At 40.9% G+C, this 20,670-nt stretch overlaps 2 protein-coding genes across 2 annotated transcripts in view; one reads left to right on the top strand and one right to left on the bottom strand.

Moving 5' to 3' along the window:
* The first annotated feature begins 118 nt into the window (after positions 1-118).
* On the top strand, positions 119-11,278 carry LOC134192524 (probable ATP-dependent RNA helicase DHX34). The gene is made up of 13 exons (XM_062661261.1): positions 119-201; positions 266-375; positions 1,019-1,395; positions 3,148-3,282; positions 4,242-4,296; positions 4,806-4,873; positions 4,937-5,046; positions 5,102-5,141; positions 5,904-5,984; positions 6,059-6,124; positions 7,099-7,254; positions 11,050-11,094; positions 11,222-11,278. The coding sequence occupies exons 1-13, from the start codon at positions 119-121 to the stop codon at positions 11,276-11,278; spliced, it is 1,383 nt and encodes a 460-aa protein (XP_062517245.1).
* Positions 11,279-12,398: 1,120 nt separating this feature from the next.
* The window catches only part of LOC134192396 (A disintegrin and metalloproteinase with thrombospondin motifs 9-like), an 11,938-nt gene continuing 3,666 nt past the window's right edge, over positions 12,399-20,670 (bottom strand). Inside the window, exons 4-7 of the mRNA XM_062661136.1 lie at positions 15,614-17,393; positions 15,365-15,553; positions 14,784-14,919; positions 12,399-12,889 (exon numbers count right to left, since the gene is read on the bottom strand). Of these exons, the coding sequence (XP_062517120.1) occupies positions 12,753-12,889; positions 14,784-14,919; positions 15,365-15,553; positions 15,614-17,393 (2,242 nt within the window). The 3' untranslated portion in view covers positions 12,399-12,752. The remainder of the gene's footprint in view (positions 12,890-14,783; positions 14,920-15,364; positions 15,554-15,613; positions 17,394-20,670) is intronic.

The following is a 20,670-nucleotide window of genomic DNA, read 5'->3' as shown; positions in this document are numbered from 1 at the left end:
TAATTGTGTTAATTGTTCTGGTGTCTGATTGGATGGTGGCGATTGGGCGGTGACACTAATCCAGCGTTTTGCGTTGGCGGGACGCTGCATCAGGTGAGTAGCGCGCGTTCCTATATTTATGGCAGCCAATAGTTTTGACTGGGAAGCTCACGAAGATGAGTTAGACCGTTTATTCTTTTCTGGAAATGCTGTCATCAAGCGGTATGGATTGCAAACGCATCATTATCTTTGAGTTGTTGAATTTCTTATTTTTTCAACAATGCAGAGGAAGTCTCGAGCACAAAGAGTTTTGGGAATTCTTTAGACGTTATCGACTCTTCAAGAAACGTCGAGGAGAATCGTCTCTTGCTCAATCTGAGGAAAATGACAGTAAAGGTTGGCGTAAATACAGTTCATTGTGTCAGAAGATCTAGATTACCAGAACTAGATGAACATGTCTCAATACTTGAATAATCAATACATCTTTTTTGTTTTAACAATATGTTAACATTTTTGTCGTATTCTATCATTACATAATAGTTCTATATAATATTTAATTAACTAACTAAGCTATGGTTGAATAGTAAATGCATGTTTCAAGGCGATCAAATTACTATTTTATGCTTGTACAGTAAACCATGTATGACGTCAGCAACTAAACGTTTTTGGTTTATTTACTTGACTTGACACAGTTGAGTTCTTCGATTAAAGTTGATTAATCGAACACACTTCATTGATTTTTTGTTTGAAACGTTTATATCATCAAAATTTTAATTCTTGTTTTTCTCTTGCTTATCAATGGTGACTTTGCTTTCATCTTGTAAGTAGCTTGTTTAGCTGAGGAAACTAGGAAGTAGAGTGTTCAATTTCTAGAAACTTGTTAAAGGTGTTGATTTCAAATTATTTCTGGTGTCTCGGTTTGGTTGCTCAGAGTTATGTAAGACATTTAAGTGTAGATAGAAATGTGGCTGCAGTTGAGTAGTTGTCCAGTCCTACCATATAATAATTATAATACATGTATGTATTTTTAATTGCTTAGTGATGTCATCATCATTGCATCTACCTTCTGTGTATGACAAACGGTACAGGATCAACTTTTCTGTTCTTGACAAGGATTTGAGTAAAAGGTTGAAGCAATACACACAAGGGGAGACTAGAGACCGTTACTATCATAAGTCACGTCATCATTATGATGATAATACTCACATTGGCGCTGAGCACATGGACGAGTTTAGGATGATCATAAAGCATTATTTGCACTTTTCTCAACGTCAGAAATTTGACAAACTTGTGAGAATTAGACATGCACAAGCTACATTGCCAATACGCCAATATCGAGATCAAATCATTGACACTGTGAGAGCTCATCAAGTTGTTATTGTGGCTGGAGATACTGGATGTGGAAAGTCAACTCAGGTTTGTTGTTACATTATGAGAACTACTGTAGCAGAACACATCTGCATCGATTACCACATCACAATAACTATTGTGTGAAAGAATTTAGATTAGATAAAATTTTGAATAAAACTTACAACTACTAGTAGTCACACAGGTAAACAAGTTTAAGTTAAGTTAAATTGCTGTGAATATTTTTACCAGCCTTGCACCTTGTTAGAGTTTTATTTCTGTGTACAAGATAGATTGTCGAGCAAAGCTGATGTTTAACATGTTCACTTAACTCAAGGTTTTGTGACAAGTAATTGAACTCTGATTTTGGCTGTAAACAGTGCCTACTGTTCGTCATCATCAGTTGAGGAAATCTTATTTTGCTGTGTTAGGAGGTATACTGACCTCTTTCAATGCTCTAACTCCTTTAGTCAAGTTTGTTTTGGCTGAGTATTTAGGGGCATAGCTGACACATTTAATGGGTTGGTTCTTTCAGTGCTTTAGTGGACCTCCCAGTCAGTTCAACATGCTCTAGTCTAATGAATCTATTTATTAATTAACAGGTCTATTGGAAGACATTGGTAAATATGCATAGTTTAAATGTAACACTAATATGCATTGCACATTATGGTCGTGCCAAGGAGTCTTGGAGTCTAAATCTGCTTATATCGATCTAGCTACATCTGGGACGTGGGACTCAGACCAGCTTTACAGCAGCTACAGCTTCTAGATCTGGTTCAAATATTGCATGCAGATTGGGTTGTATACAGAGGTAGTAGTTGGATCTAGGTTTGTTGTTACCCCCTGAACTCCATTGGTATGTGCCTGGGACTGATGTCTATGACCATTAGCAAACCATTTCTGTCGTCTCGGGAATCTGACTATGACAAAATCACAATGTATATTATCATGCGTGTTAGACTTTCCAGTGTTAGCCAGGCATATGGCAAAAAGTATAGTATCTTTTGTGGTGTTGCATCTAAAACAGAGAAGTTAGTAAATATACATGTGGTGTGTATATTTTGTTTTGTTACGAGTAGATACTTAGCAGGTTGCTACCAAGCCTATAGTCACCTGCTCTGAGAGTTGTTGACTTTCAAACTCTGTTAATTACAGTAAATTGACTTTTGTTGCATCACAGTAAGTGTGACTGCTTTGTTTTGGGTGTGACATCTGTGTTTAATCAATACATGAGTTGAGTCTGCTTTAGCAGGTTATTCTTTGTCTCCACTTTACTAATTATCTTAATTGCTGATTAGCTTAGGGGATGACCAAGTTGGTAAATCATGGTTGTTTGTATATACAAGTATCAGTCATCTGAGTGAGGATAAATAACCAGTGTTGCTGTTGTTTAAGTAATCAAATGGCATTTGCAATGCCTAGTTGATCAAACTTAGCAGACTGCAAATCGTTTCTGTAGATAGAAATACAGAGATGACTGTGAGCAACATTTAGTTAGAGGAACGTTTTGTTGACTTGTTTTATCTAGAGAAGGATAATAACTTATTCAACGTCCTATTTAATTGATATGAATGTCTTTTACTAATTAATGTTTGCCAGCAATGTTGTAATATTTACATAGTAGGCACAGCAGGAATTATTAACAAAAGAAATGTTATGGGTGTGGTATTACATTTTAGCTGGTGATCTTCCTGCTCAGAACTACTTTTTGAGTTAATTTCTCTATGATACATGCACAAGTGCCAGTGTAGTCTTTAGATATTGGTGACAGCTGGTTCAGTAGTTGTGTGGTAATATTTTGGTGTGTTTTCCTTTGCATAGGTTCCTCAATATTTGCTTGCTGCAGGTTTTAAACACATTGCTTGTACCCAGCCAAGAAGAATTGCTTGCATATCACTAGCCAAGAGAGTAAGCCTCGAGACCTTGAACGAGTATGGATCGGAAATTGGTTTTCAGGTAAGTGTGTCAACTGTGATAGTACAGTTAGAACATATTGAAGTACAGGATGAAAGAGGAGCCAGCTTGAAAAATTGTTTCTAAATAGACATAATCATGCTTGACTACGAGATTGGAAACCTGTAGTAGCAAGCAGACTGGGTCAATGCAAAATAGAATCTGTAGAATGTAAAGAGTTGTTATTGCTGACAGATCACAATCTGGGTCACTCATTGTTGTCATTAGCTTAATTAGCAGTCATAAGCCATAATCATAATGATAATAGTATATTATGAGGTGTATTTAGCTTGATTAGATAGTTGATAGAGGGGCTTGTGTAGACTGACCTTACAGACAGTGGGGATGTCAGTGGGAGACATAGAAATTTGAACACATGTGAACCTCTCTACTCTCTACTAGCAGCTGACAATTGCTAGACTTTAAATGCCATCCAATCAATGTGAGGATCATTGAGTTTGAGTGTTATAGTTAGTGACATTTAGATTTTGTTCAGTTTGTTTTACTTTTTAAAAGGGTCAAGCTTGTGAGAGTGTCTGTTACACTAAGCTTTACTAGAAAATTTCAGTAGTAGCACTCATTTTTTGCAATGATTACAAGCTTCTACTCACCAAGAAGCAAGAGCAGCTTGAGCTCTACAGACAGGTAGCTGCTTCAAGGAAATGAAGGCTGTCTCAGTCTGTTGACCAAAGATAAGATAAGACAAGCATTCACATCATTGTGTTTAATGACCCCCAACAGAAACAATTCACAAAGATTATAGTTGGTTGTGGCAACAGGATTGGTCCAGAGGAGGGGCTTGACCAAAACATGATCTTCTTGGTTAATTAGGGATATATTTACGGGTAACCATGCAACACACTCGAGGTAGCTTTAAAGCAACATGTAGTGCTGAAGGCAGTTAAGTTGAAATGTCAATTTATTACATGTTTACGAATTGACTATTTTCTGTGTGTGAACAGGTGAGATTTGAAACAAGTAAGGCTGCTGACACTCGAATCTTGTTTTTGACAGAAGGTATGATGACTGCGATTTAATTAATTGTTACTTAATTAATTAACTAGTTTTAGATGAAATCTCTCCAAAAGCTGAAAGACTGTGTCCTCTAGATGTGCATATGGTGGTAGGCTCAAGATAGTAGTCTCATCATTGTTCTTGGTTGAAAGAAATCCTAGGTTTTACTTAGAGCTGCATCTAGACATTGTTCTAACTCTTGTTTGGGGGTTAGGAACTCCGAACTTTTGGTCGCCAGTTCATTGACTTTATTAATTAAGTTGTTGTTGTTGCATGTGGGAAAGTATATGATCAGCAGTTGACAATGGAAGAGAGTGCTAGAGTGAGGGAAATGGAAGCAAACAACATTGATCACTGGCAGACTGTAATTTGAATCAAAGAATACAATAGATGGGTTTAGCAAAGGAACAATGATATCTGACTTGAAACTGTATATAGTATTCAGTTATAGCTCTTTTGCATGCTGCATGTTCATAGTCATATGTCATTTATTCTTCTTTGTCTGTTATTAGGTCTACTTCTCAGGCAATTGTCATCTGATGTTAACTTGTCTGGTTACGACGTTATCGTTGTTGATGAAGTAATGATGTATTTTACGCATTATTTTAATACAGATACAGAGAGCAAATGACTGTTGTCACAGGTACATGAACGACACATTCACACTGACTTTCTTTTGGGAGTTTTGCGCCATCTTGTCAGTACGAGGCCTGACTTGAAACTTGTTCTTATGTCTGCCACCATCAACATTGAGTTTGTTTTTCTATGCCATGTTGATGTCAGGTCATAATTTGTGTTATGTTTGTAGGCTGTTCGCAGGCTACTTTATGGGGGCACCTGTTATACAAGTAAGTTTATCTTTTCCTAGGTAACTCTGTCATTCATGAACGTTTGACAAATTATACTGGTTTTACTGTTGCTTCTACTTGTAAGTAACCGTTGGCTAAGTATTGAGTTAGCCTTGAAACCTCTTCTATTGAAAGTTACATTTTTGGTCTAATCTAGTACAGTAGTTTTGACTTTAATGCCTTGAAGACGTTGTCACTGATTTGCTTTTTTGGCTATAGTGACCAGATTACTCAACTTGTAATCACAATGTTTACTTGCAATTAATCTGGACATGTGCGTTGACAATTTGTGTATTTTAATCAGTTGATCTGGTTATTGATTTTGTTTAATGTCCAGTTTGACTTTAAAATTTGCTATTCTTATCTTACACACACGATTGACTAAAGGAAATGGTTAGAGTGAACTTTCACAATTCAAACCAACTGTCGGGTAACGTTGGCTCTCTTTTATAATAGAACTATATGTCAGACTCTTTCTACTTTGATGAGGCTATGCTTCTGATTTATGGTGCTATTTAGGTTTGAAGTAGGTGCATGACAATTCAGACATCTTGACGAGCCTTGGATTTTTACCAAGCTGAATTCTACATGATCTGTTATATAGTGCCAAAAACATTTAAAAAAATTAATTTGCCACTAAATACAAGTCTGTTTGCTGTTGGAGATTCTTCCATAATAGTATGGCAGCATACCAATTACTGGCTAGCTAACTGGGGACTGTCCTCGCCTTTGTTACTTATGGTAAGTATTCCCATGTGTTAGGTGCCTGGTCGTCTTTATCCAATTCAACTTGAATATGCTCCCATGGTCCAGACTTCCTTAGCTGGTCCAGGACACCATGAGGTGAGATGGTTTTAGTGGAGGAAATTACACATACCATATGTCTTGTTGCTTGTTATCTGTTGTCATGGGCAAAGAATTTGAGCAAGGAGAAGTTCGACAGCAGTCAGTACCTGAGGATTATGCAGCAAATTGATCACAAGGTATAGTTTGATGAGTGATTGTTGTCTGCAGCTACTGATTTTGATTGTCTACAAGTACCATTTAGCTGTGGTTTTCTAAGTAGGTGGATGATGAGGGAACTGGCAGTGGTTTTGTATAGTGCTCTAAAAGGAGTTTATTCTGTTAGTCACATCTGGATGCTTGCAGATGCATGAGAATGTCAGGTGGTGTGATCTTAATAATTGAAACCCATTTCCTCAAAGCTCTTTCTCTATCAATCAAGTCTTTATGATCTCAATGTGGTTTAGAACAGAAAGGAATCTGATTTAGCATTTATCTCTTTTTCTCTCTTTTTCCAGATATGCATACTGCTACCTACTACAAATTTGTCACTGTTCTATTTACTGCTTTCAAAGACTGCCTTGCTTTGTATATCTAACGTTTAGTAACAGAGAATTGTGATAATACATTTTATTTCAAGCTCTATTAAGTTATTTTTACACTTAATTGGAATTGGATGGGGCTGTTGTCCTTTTGTCTAATAACGAATTGCCATATTATGACTGCAGTCAAGAGACATGGTTTAGTGGTTGACATATATGGTAGACCTTTGGGATGTTGATACAGGTTTCTTCACTAATTGTTTAGTATGGTGGTGATTTGTCTGTCATTGAGGTTAGGGGAACTATTGTAAGATGACAAGATTTGTTTATTGGCAAATAGCTTAGTTTAGATTCTAATGAATTTTAATTTAGATTTGAGATCAATTTAGAAATTACATTTTCCAGTGTACCAGTCTATTAGGACAATATGTTAGCAAACGTCATTTGTTGGTTCTCTCTTTCGTGAGTGAGATGTAGCAGATATACAGCAAACAATACATATATGTGCATGTCAATTCTGGAAGTAGTTGACATTATGATATACAGATATTCTGGCATGCAGTAGATCAGGCCGGTGTGCTACTGGTAGTGCAATGAATTTGATAAGTGATTTGGTCTTGTTTGTTGTGAAGTACCCTGCTGGTGAACGAGGAGACTTATTGATATTTCTGAGTGGGATGAAAGAGATATCAGCTGTTGTTGAAGAAGCTCGTCTATATGCCATGTCAACAAGGCGGTGGACAGTTCTTCCATTACATAGTGCTCTATCAATTCAAGAACAAGACAAGGTAAGAAAGGTCAATGGATGCTTCTTGATCTGGTTTTATTAAAGTATTTGGTTAAATCAATTTACTTAATGAAATATCAGTTGTACCTTGTTTTAATTCAATTATTATAAACATTAATATATTATTTAATAACATTTATTAATCATTACAGTCTTGGAAAGTTTGGTTGGATTTAATTGTGCCGCCAGTCAAACTGACATAAGTATTCTATTTTGGTGTGCAACCTTTGCAATAGTGATTTTTGGTTATAGTTAGCGTTTTTTAATGTCCCAATTGCAAATTACCAGTCATATCATATTATGTACATGTACTAAACACATAGAAACAGAAGACTACCCAGAGCTAGTCTAATTGTGACCTCTGGGCTGCTATGTATGTGTTTGTAAGAATATTTCATTGGTATTGATGCAAACTGTGGTTAGAATGTTGTGAACCATTTGCATTTGAAGACAAGTTAGCACACCTGTCACCTGGAGGTTTATCTGCAAGATGATATACATTGGGGTACTACTTAGCAAATAATTTGTGCATCATATAGACAATGTAGACTATCTTACTGCAGATGATGGGTGTTGTGCTGCAAACATAACTATTCTTCAATTGCAATGGTTTCATAATCATAACTGTGCTTGGCATATCATGTTGTCTTTCCTTATTGGTTCTTTTCTTGTGTTTACTTGTTCTAAATAAGTTCATTGAATAATTCAAAATACTCCAATCATACCTGGCAATGGCAACTACTAAAAGCCAGATTCTAATCATTGTGCATGCACACTGTTTATTGCATAATGTGCTTGTGTGGGAGACCCACTCACATGCACGCACTCACTCACTCACTCACTCACACACACACACACACACACACACACACACACACACACACACACACATGCACATGCATGCACGCACACATACACACACACACACACACACACACACACACACACACACACACACACACACACACACACACACACACACACACACACACACACACACTTGAACCTTGAAACCACCCAACATAAGAATCACTATGATAACAGGACCCTTGAATTTTGTCCTGGCTTATTGGCAAATCTCCATCAGGCCAAAACATTGATGTCTTTTCAGGGTACTCGACTGTTAAAAGGATCTCCCACATTTGCATATGTAGCTAGAGATCTCTCCTTGACATGCCACGTTTGCGGCACTTGTGTTCTACTCACAACTTGTGTCTACCATGTCAAGTAAGTCCTTTTTGGCAACGGTAGAACTAGTCTTCTGTCTTGGCAAGCCATGTACCATCTGTCTTTGGCACCAATCGATCTCAAGTCCTAGTTCACACAATCTCCACCTCCTCTTCACTCCATGACAAGGTCGGTTCTTCTTCAGTTCCACAACAAGCAAATTTGTTGGTGGCAGTCCTCATCCATTTGACCCACATGTCCATGTCTCTTCAACCTTTGCTCCATTGTGATGTCAGCGATGGCCTGAGACACTCCAAACATTCAGCAAGATCATGTGATGTTATTTTCTCCTGCTACTGCTGGTACCTTCCTTGAGACTCCCACGCTTAGTATGTAGTCGCCACAGATCAATTGTGGAAACGTTTAGCCTTCTTCTGCGATGTGGTTTTAACACTCTTTTCCCAAACCATAGAACAACACTGCCAAAACCCAAGCCTTGTAAACAACATTCTTGGTGCATAACTACTGATAAGTTGGAGTGTATGAAAAGGGATCCTTGCAAAGACTCAAATGCTCTAGGGGCCTTTCTAGCTTGCTGTTACTTAATGTCAAACTTGGCATGTCCATCTCTGAATGGATTAGACTTCAAGTAGGTAAAGCTATCCACCATCTCAATGTCCCCTCCACCTAATAACACACACACACACACACACACACACACACACACACACACACACACACACACACACACACACACACACACACACACACACACACACACACACACACACACACTGCATCCTTAGTTTAGTTATCCACTCAGTTAAGAGTGGATCGACGCTGATACTAAAGTACTTACAGTGATAAGGCCCCTATTTGTTGCATGTCTGTTTCACATGATGATCACCCAGGCTCGGTCTGGAACTTCGAGGCTAGGGACACTGGCACAAAGCTTCCAAGCAAGCTACCTCTCCATTTTTTATATCAAAGTAAAGATTGATCATTCATAAATCATTTCTGGTAGATTCAGGCTAATCGGTTTAATTTTTGTACTGCCACAAGCTCTTTTTCGAGAAGGGGTCTGATTCTCCAATACCGGACAAGACCATGCATCTAATATGGGACAGTCGCTAGTTCTTGCTGAACAAAGCGTCTTGATCATGGATCGGGTATTCAGTCAAAATGGGCACGTCTCTTCTACCTACAATGTTGGAGCCAATTTCGTGGCTTCACACTTCTCCTCTCTAGAGACGAGCAAAAAGGGGCGGGTTGCAGCATCTAATATGGGACACCGTATTGTTTGAAACAAGACAATGTCACATTGCTTAGAATTATTTGACTCCCAAACAGCAAGACAAAGCTGTTAATTGCTTCTAGTGATTAATCAAGTCCTCTATACTCAAGTACAGAGCTATTTCACTGTTGTCTGCATTGTCTAGCTAGCCAAAACTCAGCTTCAAAAACAGCTCGTAGTCTAGAAATGGCTACAATCACCATCTTTGTGTTCAAACACTTTGTAGCATCTTTTGGTTGCATAAAAAACACTCCTTGTTGTTCTTGGCAAAACCGATCAAATGTGGGTGGAGCCATGTAATGAAGTAGTTCCAGTCCTCGTTATCTTGTCTTTCTGCATGGTCATCTCTATGTACACTGTCTCTTTGAGCCAGACCAGGTACTGCATGGCCATATCTTCTTGCATGCGGGGCTTCAAACAATGCGCAGATCTCGTGAATAATCTAGAATTATCTAGACTAAACTAGTAAAGAGAAAACTTACTAAACTGCATAAATCTTCAGTTCAAACCTCGCAGAAACATGCACTGCGTGAATGAAGTCACTGAGCTATAAATACCACACTTCATTACAGTGGCTCCACCCACATGTTTTGCCAAGAACAACAAGGAGTGTTTTGATGCAACCAATTGCAAGAGATGCTACAAAGTGTTTGAACACAAAGACGGTGATTCTAGCCATTTCTAGCCTACGAGCTGTTTTTGCAGCTGGGTTTTAGCTAGCTAGACAATGCAGACAACAGTGAAATAGCTCTGTAACTGAGTTACAGAGGACTCGATTAATTAATCACTAGAAGCAATAAACAGCTTTGTCTTGCTGTTTGAGAGTCAACTAAATTCTAGGCAACACGACATTGTCTCGCTTCACACAGTATGGGTGTCCCATATTAGATGCTGCGACTCACCCCCTTTCCGTCGTCTCTAGAGAGGAGAAGCGAGAAGTGACGAGCTTGGCTCCAACATTGTAAGTAGAAGAGACGTGCCCCTCTTGACTGAATACCCGATCCATGATTAAGACGCTTTGTTCAGCGAGAACTAGCGGCTGTCCCATACTAGATGGTCTTATCCCATATTGGAGAACCAGACCCTTCCTTGAAAAAGAGCTTGTGGCAGTACGAAAATTAAACCGGTTGGCTTGAATCTAACAGAAATGATTTATGAATGACCAGTCTTTACTTTGATATAAAAAATGGAGAGGTAGCTTGCTTTGTGCCAGTGTCCCGTATTTGAGAATGTCCCATATTAGATCTGGGACTCTACATACATAGGGTTAGTACATACAGTGAGTCTGATTTACATGTTTTTTGTGTGCCAAATTTGCCATTTAATTGTTGACAGAGTTGCAATTACTTGTATGTGTTCACTTATGTGGATGAATTAAAAGTAAGTGAGTGGCTCTTCAAAGGTCATCTGCTGTTAGGAAATCTGTATTTACTTTTCATAGTTTCCATACATGCTTGAGACATACTACATGCAATGCAACATTAATGAATGTTGACATTGTATTCAGATTGGTTCGGCAACTGGTAGTCTAAACAAGCAGCAACCATTGCTTGATGGTATATAATGACAGTGTCCTCGCAAACACTTGCAGAGCTGCAAGAACACAGACCCTAGTCAGCAGTGGTAGGGCCCTCCGCAGAGGCATGACCAAATGACGCTTTCTTTGTAGTTTAGTAAAACAATTTAAAAGTAGCCCTCACCCGCGCTATGGGGGGTAGGAATTGCGCTAACACCTAGATAGTAGCTACATCTAGGCAAAGAAAAGGTAAAAATGAACTTTCGCCAGTCGTCCATTATTTGGCACGTAGAGTACCCCATCTCACAATCTCACCGTAGGGCGGGTCCACGTGTTACTCTAGAGTCAAAATCTACACACACACACACACACACACACACACACACACACACACACACACACACACACACACACACACATACACACACACACATACACACACACCACATTTGGCAAGTTTTCAATCTACTCAGCTGCGTTAGAACGTACAATACACATTGCTTTAGTTAAACTCTGACTGCAGCGGGCGCATCTTGCACTCTAGTATACCACTAGAGGATGGCGTGACTGGCGAGCCTACGTCACATCTCCCCGCCCTATGGGCGGTAGCAATTTATCTTCGCGCGTTTACGTACAATACACGCGTCCTGTTACTCTATCCATCTTACACACTCCAGACAGCGCCGTTTGGACTGTACGCATTCCCCATCAGACTCTTCCCACATAAAACGTCGTGATCTACTCGTGGAGAATGACGCCACTTCCGCAATGAATGACGCACCTTCCGTGACATACGGACGGACACACGCACGAACGCGCAATCCGGTGACTGCAGCGGAAGCGCATCTAGTACTCTACTCTAGATCAGACGGTGCCCTAGGGTGGACTGGCGAGCACACGTCACATCCGCATACTCAGCTAATTGAACAAACAAACTCCAGCGCAGTCCGGGCGAAATCCGACTAGACCGTTCGTGTCAATCAGCGCGTTACAGAGATTCATCCAAACAGACGGAAGCGTGGGTTGGCGTACTATAGTATAGGATAGGCAGCCATCTTCTTTTCTCTTTGATTGCCCAACTCACTGAATTAGCAAAATGTCCAAGACTTGCAACAAATTGATGCTTAGCATTCATGCAATAGACCCTCTACTTTCTTAGGTAGCTAAGTTCAAACATGCTACAATTACACGTTGTTCTGATTGTGTGCAACATTCGTTGATCTAGTGAACCTACACAGGAGCTCTAGACTAGGTTGTGACGTCAACATCATGGCTGACGTCAACATCATGGCTGACGTCAGCATCTCAGAAGTAATTGCTGCGGATGACAAAGTCAACAAAACTCAGTCATCTAGAAAATGTTGACTAGTGTGCAAACGTGTCTAGAAAGCTGAAAGACGAGGACTACTAATACTTCCTTACTTCAATCAAACAAACATCCACTGCAACAACATGAACAATATCGGGGGAAAAAGCAAGAAATGATCTCGGGAGTACGTGGTCTTTGTCGTCATGAGCTGAGCTAACGTTTCCCCAGCAAACTGTTGACACATGACTGGCAGCAGTCCCGGTGATACTTGATGTTTTCACACATACCGAAGCGTAGTACCATGTCGCAGTAGATTCCATTGCGCCTGTCTACACACTTGCTACGATCACCTATAAACAGAGATATTTAGAGACAGTTGTCGTTAGAATCATAAACTGTAATACGCCAACCCACGCTTTCGTCTGTCTAACGCGCGATCGACACGACGACGGTCTCCGATCGTCGCGAAACGCGGCGGTCCGCTCGAATTCGGCCGTTGGAGACGAGCGGTCGAGTCGATTTCGTCTACACTGCCTCCGACGGCCAGAAACGAGACTTTAATGGCGGCCTGAAATGAGATGCGCCGGAGTTAGTTTGTTCAATTAATTAATTAATCGAGTATGCGGATGTGACCGTGCGCCCGCTGCAGTCGGAGTGAGCCGTCTCACCGGGCCGCTTTTGCTTGCGTGCGTTTGTCCCTGTGTTGCGGAAGGTGCGTCTTCTTTGCGGAAGTGGCCTAGAACGATGGATTGCCACCGCCCAGATTGCCACTGCTCATAGGGCAGGGTAGTACTAGTAACAACTCTAGCTATTACTCTCTTCAGCATGCTGGTTATTACCAAAGATTGTTAGGTTGCGCGTGGCCATGGGCGTACTCCAACATAAACAATTTCAAACCTGTTGTAGGGGCCGGGTCGACTACTTTCTGTTCGCGTTCACTCTAGATTAGAGGAGGGTGCTATAATCTCAACCTAATATAATTTTTCTTCTTGACTGTCGGCATACAGGAACCACAGGGACTCATTGGGGTCATGGCCTCCAATCATTTTCCTGCCTCACTGCATTACTTCCAGATGCAAATTAACTTTTCTTTGCCGCTTCGGCTAAGAGCTCGATTTGTAGAGCGAAAATAGAAGCAAAATTTCTTATTTAGAGGTGTATCATTGTCATGCTAGATTGTCATGCATTCAGGAATGCGATTTATGATAGAAAGGGTTAGAGTGTGGTGATAGGCTTCTAGCAACTTGGAACTACTATTTTGTAAGTCAAGACACGTGTTTACACCTCCTGCACTGTCGCTTGCTCATTTTCATGTCCGTTAATCTAACTTGTCCTGTAAAAGGAACCGCTTACGCCGTTTCTGCTTCGTGATACACAGTAGTATACATTTATTGCTACCAGAGCGCCCTTTCACCCCAACGCCCTTGATCACCGGACCTCGCTATTTTCGGTGCGCACTCTAGCTAGACGCTTGCGCACTTCTTCGGAGTGTGCATTTAAGCGCGTCCATCTGAAGTCCTAGAAGCTTGTTAGGCAGGGGAGAATTTAGGGGGAGAAGGGGCCCCTCTAAAGTACCAGGTTCAAACAAGAATTTCTTTTTGTGTCGTGTGGTATTTTGTTTCTTTAATTAACTAACGTTTGTGCCTCCCAGCCCCTCACAAGATCCTGTTACCACCCGTAGTCCGATTCAGTAAAACAAACTAGCACAACAATTCTTTGACGTAAACTTTTAAAGTCTCTGCCAGTATGATCTTTTCCATAACATGACCACATTGATATATATGCATTGACGTAATGTCATGCAAGAAATTGTTCTCCCTTCTGGAAATTCTGGGTCTGACCCTTGTTTGTCAGAAGAAGAAACGAAGGAAAGCGTCTTCTCGAATACTCCGGATAAGTTTAATTAAGGTGTTCATGACCCTACTGGTGAAAAACGACAGTCTGTCTGTGCACCCTCATTTCGTCCGTGCGCAGGAAGTGTGGCCGGAGGTTTTTGGAAAAGCGCCAAAATATCTCATATTAAACATCTCTACGAAAGCTGACAGTTTCCTTTCACACTTCTCAATAGACGATGCCAATCTGGACGAAGCTAAATGGTTCCTCAGTGCGAATATGTTTGTGGACAAACAGACAGACAAACAAACAGACAGACGGCCAGTTGAGAATTCAAATTACGTCATTGGCCCAACACAAACCCAAATAGCATGCAGACAATGCTTGTATCACACTTACAGTTACACTCACATGGGATCAAATTGCATCCAACTTTGTGATAAGGCTTGTTTGGGAGGCAATGTCTTTTACGCCTTTGCTGTCCAGTGCATTTGTTGACACACCTCACTTGACGATGTTTTACTCCAACTCCACATGTATTGGAACACTGAAATTATGACAACTGAATTAGTGACAAAATGATGTGCAATTTTATGATATGTATCAAGACAAAACGTCAACGCATACAGCATGGGTAGTAGTTTACAATTTCTGACAATTACTATATGCTTTTTAACAGTAAAACCGCGCAACTGCTAAAACACAACAGTTGGCTCAAAACCTAGTTCCTGCATTGAACAAATCTTAAATTGCCAGGAAACCTTTGGTAAGGCGAAGAGCGCAATGTAAATGCTCAAAATAGTAACTAAATAGAAGCGGGGATCTGTTCTAGACGTCATTCTGTAGCTGACGCAAAAGTACATATTACCCTTCGAATTCTTGCTCTTGATAATAATCTGCTATTAAACAATACTACAGTCTGCACTCCAAAGTCTTCTCACGTTTACAGTTCAAACATTAAACAAATTGAAATGATGAGTACATTCACTTACTGTGGTCCAGCCTGAGGTCATCCACACAGCCTTGTCTTCAGCTACTGCACCCGTACACTGCATCCTTTCAATGGGTTTGTCAGCACCAATGCATTGTGAATCATTACCTCGATCAACCAGTCTGCCATTGGCAAATACCTCACACACAACTACCCTTGTCTTGGTTCCTTGGCCACATGACTTTGAACACTAATGAGGACACAATGTTATTAGAATACAAAACACATTTATAAGAGAGTATTTACTAACAGCAGTCCAGCTTCTCACTGTCCAATTTGCTATACATGGAGGTTCACATTTCCCACTGGTAACTGGAGCTTGACCAAGATATCCCACACAAATCTCGTCATCAACCCACTTGTCTACATTTTCTTTTTCACAGCGACATTGGACCTTTCGTCTCTTTGTACCTTCACATTCTCTGTCACAATCACCCCACCTGGTGTAGAGATATCTGATGGTATCATTAGTGCATGGACAATCACCAAGCTCACACGGTTCAACTACAACAGGCTTCTGTTCTGGAATTCTGTTGTCACACAGTTCTATGTCCTCGACTGCCTCTTCTTCTCCCCTCTGACAATGACATTCCAAGTCTCGTTTTCTAAATGTATCACTACCGCATGTCTTGTCACATGGACCAAATGGGAGAGCCACATATTGAGGATCAACACAAGGACAACGTGTGTAACAGTTCTCTCTCAGATGAGGACGCCTCTGGCCTTCGCATTTCTCATCTGGGGCGACCGTGTCCTGTCCACTAATGAAACAACGACACTCCACAGTCCTTGTTCGTGTTCCATTTCCACACGTTAGAGAACAGTCTGACCACACGCTGGGCTGCCATCGAGGATTCAAGCATGGACATTCCTGCTCATTACAAGCTTGTTCAGTATCTGGTAAAGCTTCGGTATTGGTGGGATCATTAGCACATTCGGCCAAAGTCACTCTTTCACTTCCAGTATCAGTTGTTCTAATACAGAAGACGAGTCTTGTTTGGATTCCTCCTCCACATGTAACTGAACACTCTTGATATGGAAAGACTTGATATCTGCACCTGCTGTTACAGTTTTCAAAATCAGTGGGTGGTTGACCTGCACCATTATCAATACACTCTTGCAGAGGTACAACAGTAACAACAGCTCCTTGTGTCTTGATGCACTGGACTGGACGGCGGCGCTGGCCAGCACCACAAGTTGAGTCACAATCTCCCCAACTCCCAACTCTATAATGGTAAGTTGGACATGGAATATCGTTGCATGGTCTCTCTGTTGCTGGAAAAGGACCAGTAGTCAGTGCTTGACATACGCTCATGTTTTCTTGTCGTATCACACCTTCCACACGACAGTCACATCTGATATTACGAGTCTGCGTGCCTTCACATGTTGCTGAACAGGGACCAAAATCCTCAGCAGAATAGTAGGGCTCTTCACATACACAATCTCTTATTCTGCAACTTTCAGTCTCTACTCGTGGCTGAACGACAACACTTGGATCTTTGGCACATTCATCAAAATCAACTCCCGTTTCAATGCCATTTATTATCTGAACACAACGCCTTTCTCTTTGTCTTGTACCATCACCACAAGTGGCACTGCATGCACTCCATTCTCTAGGCATATAGACACACTGTATTGTTCCTTTATCCTCTATTGCTGTTTCTTCTTTTTGTTGTAGAGTTAGTCGTCCCAATGCTATACACTCTGTATCTGGCACAAAGACTGAGGTGGGCTCCTCCTTCCTTAGGAAGATGCCCACTTGACATTTAACTTCAGGATATGTCCCTCTAATCGCACCACATGACGCATTGTTTTTGGATTCACCCAAAGCTATCCATGAGTATGTACTGCAGGTTGAAATAAGGTCTCTTCCACAAGTTTCGCTGAACCTAAAAGTTGGATCACACTCACTAGTTTGAAACCGTTGGCTAGTGATACAGTCGCTATATACAAGACATTGATCGGTCCCTATCAGTTTTTGATTTCCACCACACGCCTGGAGACAGGGAGCATAGTGCCCATGAATCAACCTAGCACACACAAAACAACGTCACCGTACTGAATGTTAGCTAATTAATTAAGCAGTTAGTAGACTTTGAGTGTCAATGTAATTAAATCATCTACAGCATTTTGCGTGCGTGTAGATGCTTAATGTAGCGTTTCAACAGGAACAACGTCAAAATAAGAAACTGATCAGACTTATAGTGTGACCTTCTTGGGGTTTCATTTGGCTGATATCTCGACTAGACAATCGAAATTAGAAAATCCACAATGATAGATTGTTAGAACATTATCTTACCAGTGTCTGCACGTAATTTTATTCGCTTTTGGTAAACCACCTGTTTGCTGTAGGGAAAACTGTCACAGTAGTAGACGACGGCCGTTTTTAGATGTTTGCATATGAAAACTCACGTTGATACCCTTTTACGCTAGATGAATATGGACGAACTATTAGTAAAATGTACAAAGTTTTCAAGGATAATCGTTTACGCAAATTTAAACTACGCGCGTTTACGTGAGCTAGCCTGTCCCGCACTGTACCCATGACCCATACATCACGTTGCAGGAAACACAGCGAACTCTAGCCCAACACGGTATAGACGGAAGCGCGCCTGAAGGAAGACTACATGACGTAAATTGACTTTGACATTTTTACATTTGTAGATATATACTTAGGTGGGACCATGAGGTACAACACCTTTGGTGGAGTGTCAGATATTTGACATTTGCAGAACTGGATAACACCCTTGGTTGAGTGTCAACTATTGACATAATATTTGCAGAACTAAAGATATATAGGTACTAGGGTGCAACCTCATTAATTAATTGGTGGAGTATCCCATATTTGACATTGACATTTGACATTCCACCAAAGGTGTTTCACCTGTACCTACGTGTGTGGGCCAATGATTTTCTTTATCAGATAATATCCCACCGCTAAAGTTGCGGTCTTAAGGCAGCCACTAATGATCTTTAGGTTGTTATTTTATCACTAGTAAATGCTCGGTTAGCATTGTGTTTGGCGAGCGATGGTGTACTGTCTTTACATATTCGCGTAACAATCGTTACGTTACGTAGCAATAGTTTTTGTCAAACAAACACGGAGACTCAGGAAACAGACTTTCAGTTGCTCTTCTCTAGTATTTTGCGTTTAGTTATCCGAATCCGGTATTCAATTATCCGAACTCGGCGTTCAATTAACCGATTCAGGCGTTTAATTATCCGTTGCTTACGGCTGTTGTGCAATATCATGGAAAACTGAATAACTTACATAGTCTGCGGTTGGGCAGCTGCTCAAATATCATCATTCATCAGCTGTCTAGACGCAATAATTTGTAATTAATCTTGACTTTAGCGTGAATTTTTAGCGTGTGTTGTACGATAATTTCCTTTGCACTAATCTTGGTGTCCCACGTTTCCGCGGAGGTCTAACTAAGCTGTTGTGAGCGAACTAAATCTACATATCTAGGAAGCTTACAACAACGCCTTGCTCCGTCAATCGTGGTGTAATCCGCATACTTTGTAAACTGCGCGTCCTGCGTGATACCATGCAACAGCCCATCATGCTTTGTAGCGGGTTTTTAGCTAATCAAGAGCTCGAATTTCACTACTTCGTCTTCCCACCTTTCTTGAATCAATCATTTATTGTTCAGCTGAAACGTGAGTGAGCATCCTAGAAAGACGTCATGAAAGAAATGGGCGACTAAAATAATTATTTCTATATTTGGTACTTCTAATTAGGACAGAACATCGGGTAATTGAATGCCCGAATCGGATAACTGAACGCCAAATTCGGATAATTGATTGACTGAATGGGATAATTGAAGGCCGAGTTCGGATAATTGAACGCAAAATCCGATAGTTGTCTTCAATTCTTCCTTCACGCTTCAATCGTCTCACTCGTTTACTAAGATAGGCGCGTAACAATCGTCGCGTAGTCACGTGATAATGGTTGCGTAGCAATAATTTCTGTCAAAGTAATGGGCGGAAACTAAAAAAACAGACTCTTCTCTTCTTTTAGCTATTTTCTTTCTATTCCGTTTGTTATGTATCAGTATCCTTTGCTCTTTAGTCGCGTAAGGGAGCAAAATCGAGAGTCGTTTCACTCTTTTCGTCAACAAATTAGAATTGAGTTGACCCCTCGAAAAGGGTCCCTTACTTCAATTTTAAGCGCATATGTTACGGAGTCAAAATTGCATTCATCTGGCATCGTCGTTTTGTCGATTCGTCTTTCCGTTTGCCGTAAATTTATATGACAAGTACTGACGTACGTATATAAATATATAAATATACTAGTAATGCGTGAACCTTTGTCGAACGTCGCTTCAAATGAAAGCTACGAAGCAATACTCATTGGGAGTAGCTTCTATCCGGAGTGGAGCAAATTTATCTTCTCCCATCTAGTCTCGTGTACGTACACAGAGTGTATCCAAACACCGCGGCTGCCGACTGCTTCTGTCGACCGTAGACAGGATAGAAGCCGGTTCTAATTTTTCCAAAGCTATAGCTAATGTCTTTGTGTATCGCGTTACGTCATTAGCTACGGTATCGGTAGTTGGCGACACGTGTTAGCAAAGAAGTCCCGTACGTAACGCGCGCACTACTCTTCACGTTTGTGCATACTACGGCAGCAAGATTGGATGCTCGTAGATTTTCAGGTAGCGCTACTTGAAATACAACGTTCTGTTGTTTCTGATCAAAAATTGCCGTCTTTCTAGCTAGATGTTCTCTCATGTCGAACAGCGCGTCAGGGGCGTACCGTGGCCATTGGAAGTGAGGGGGGGCTGAAATACCCGAACACTGACACGCCCCTTTGACAAAAATTGTATTAGTAGCAACAATGCAGACCACAAAGTATTACGTTTACTCGTATACATATATACAGTATGGAGCAGACTAAACAAGCACCTATTTACTGAAAAATCATCCTGCGGTTTCCTCTTGCACAGAACCGATGTCTGCAGCCTCAGTGTGAGACACGCATGCTCGGCCTCGAACATCCAGACTGTAAACAGACGCGCACGTTTACAAAAAGCTACGTAACGCTAGTTTTCACCTGACAAAATGGGAAACGCCCACAAAAACTGGGGGGGGCTATAGCCCATTTAGCCCATGCCACGGTACGCGCCTGAGCGCGTAGTGATTGGCTGCCCAGCCATTGTCCCTCGTTGCCGCGTGCGACACAAAGAAGAATAATGCGGCGTGATTTGTCACTCGCTTGCATACCATACATTCCTGAAGCGTGACACCCATATATGGTCATTTTTTGGCGTACCTCTAGAGTCAGCCAGCCACAGAGATTTGGGG

The sequence above is a fragment of the Corticium candelabrum genome, chromosome 16 (assembly GCF_963422355.1).
Source record: "Corticium candelabrum chromosome 16, ooCorCand1.1, whole genome shotgun sequence".
NCBI lineage: Eukaryota > Metazoa > Porifera > Homoscleromorpha > Homosclerophorida > Plakinidae > Corticium > Corticium candelabrum.
This window is presented reverse-complemented; position numbering and strand designations above follow the sequence as displayed.

Coding starts and splice junctions, on each gene's coding strand:
- LOC134192524 (XM_062661261.1), top strand. CDS start 119: ATGGCAGCCAATAGTTTTGACTGGGAAGCTCACGAAGATGAGTTAGAC. Junction 1,396..3,147: donor GATGTGGAAAGTCAACTCAG/GTTTGTTGTTAC, acceptor TCCTTTGCATAG/GTTCCTCAATATTTGCTTGC. Junction 5,047..5,101: donor TCTGCCACCATCAACATTGA/GTTTGTTTTTCT, acceptor TTATGTTTGTAG/GCTGTTCGCAGGCTACTTTA.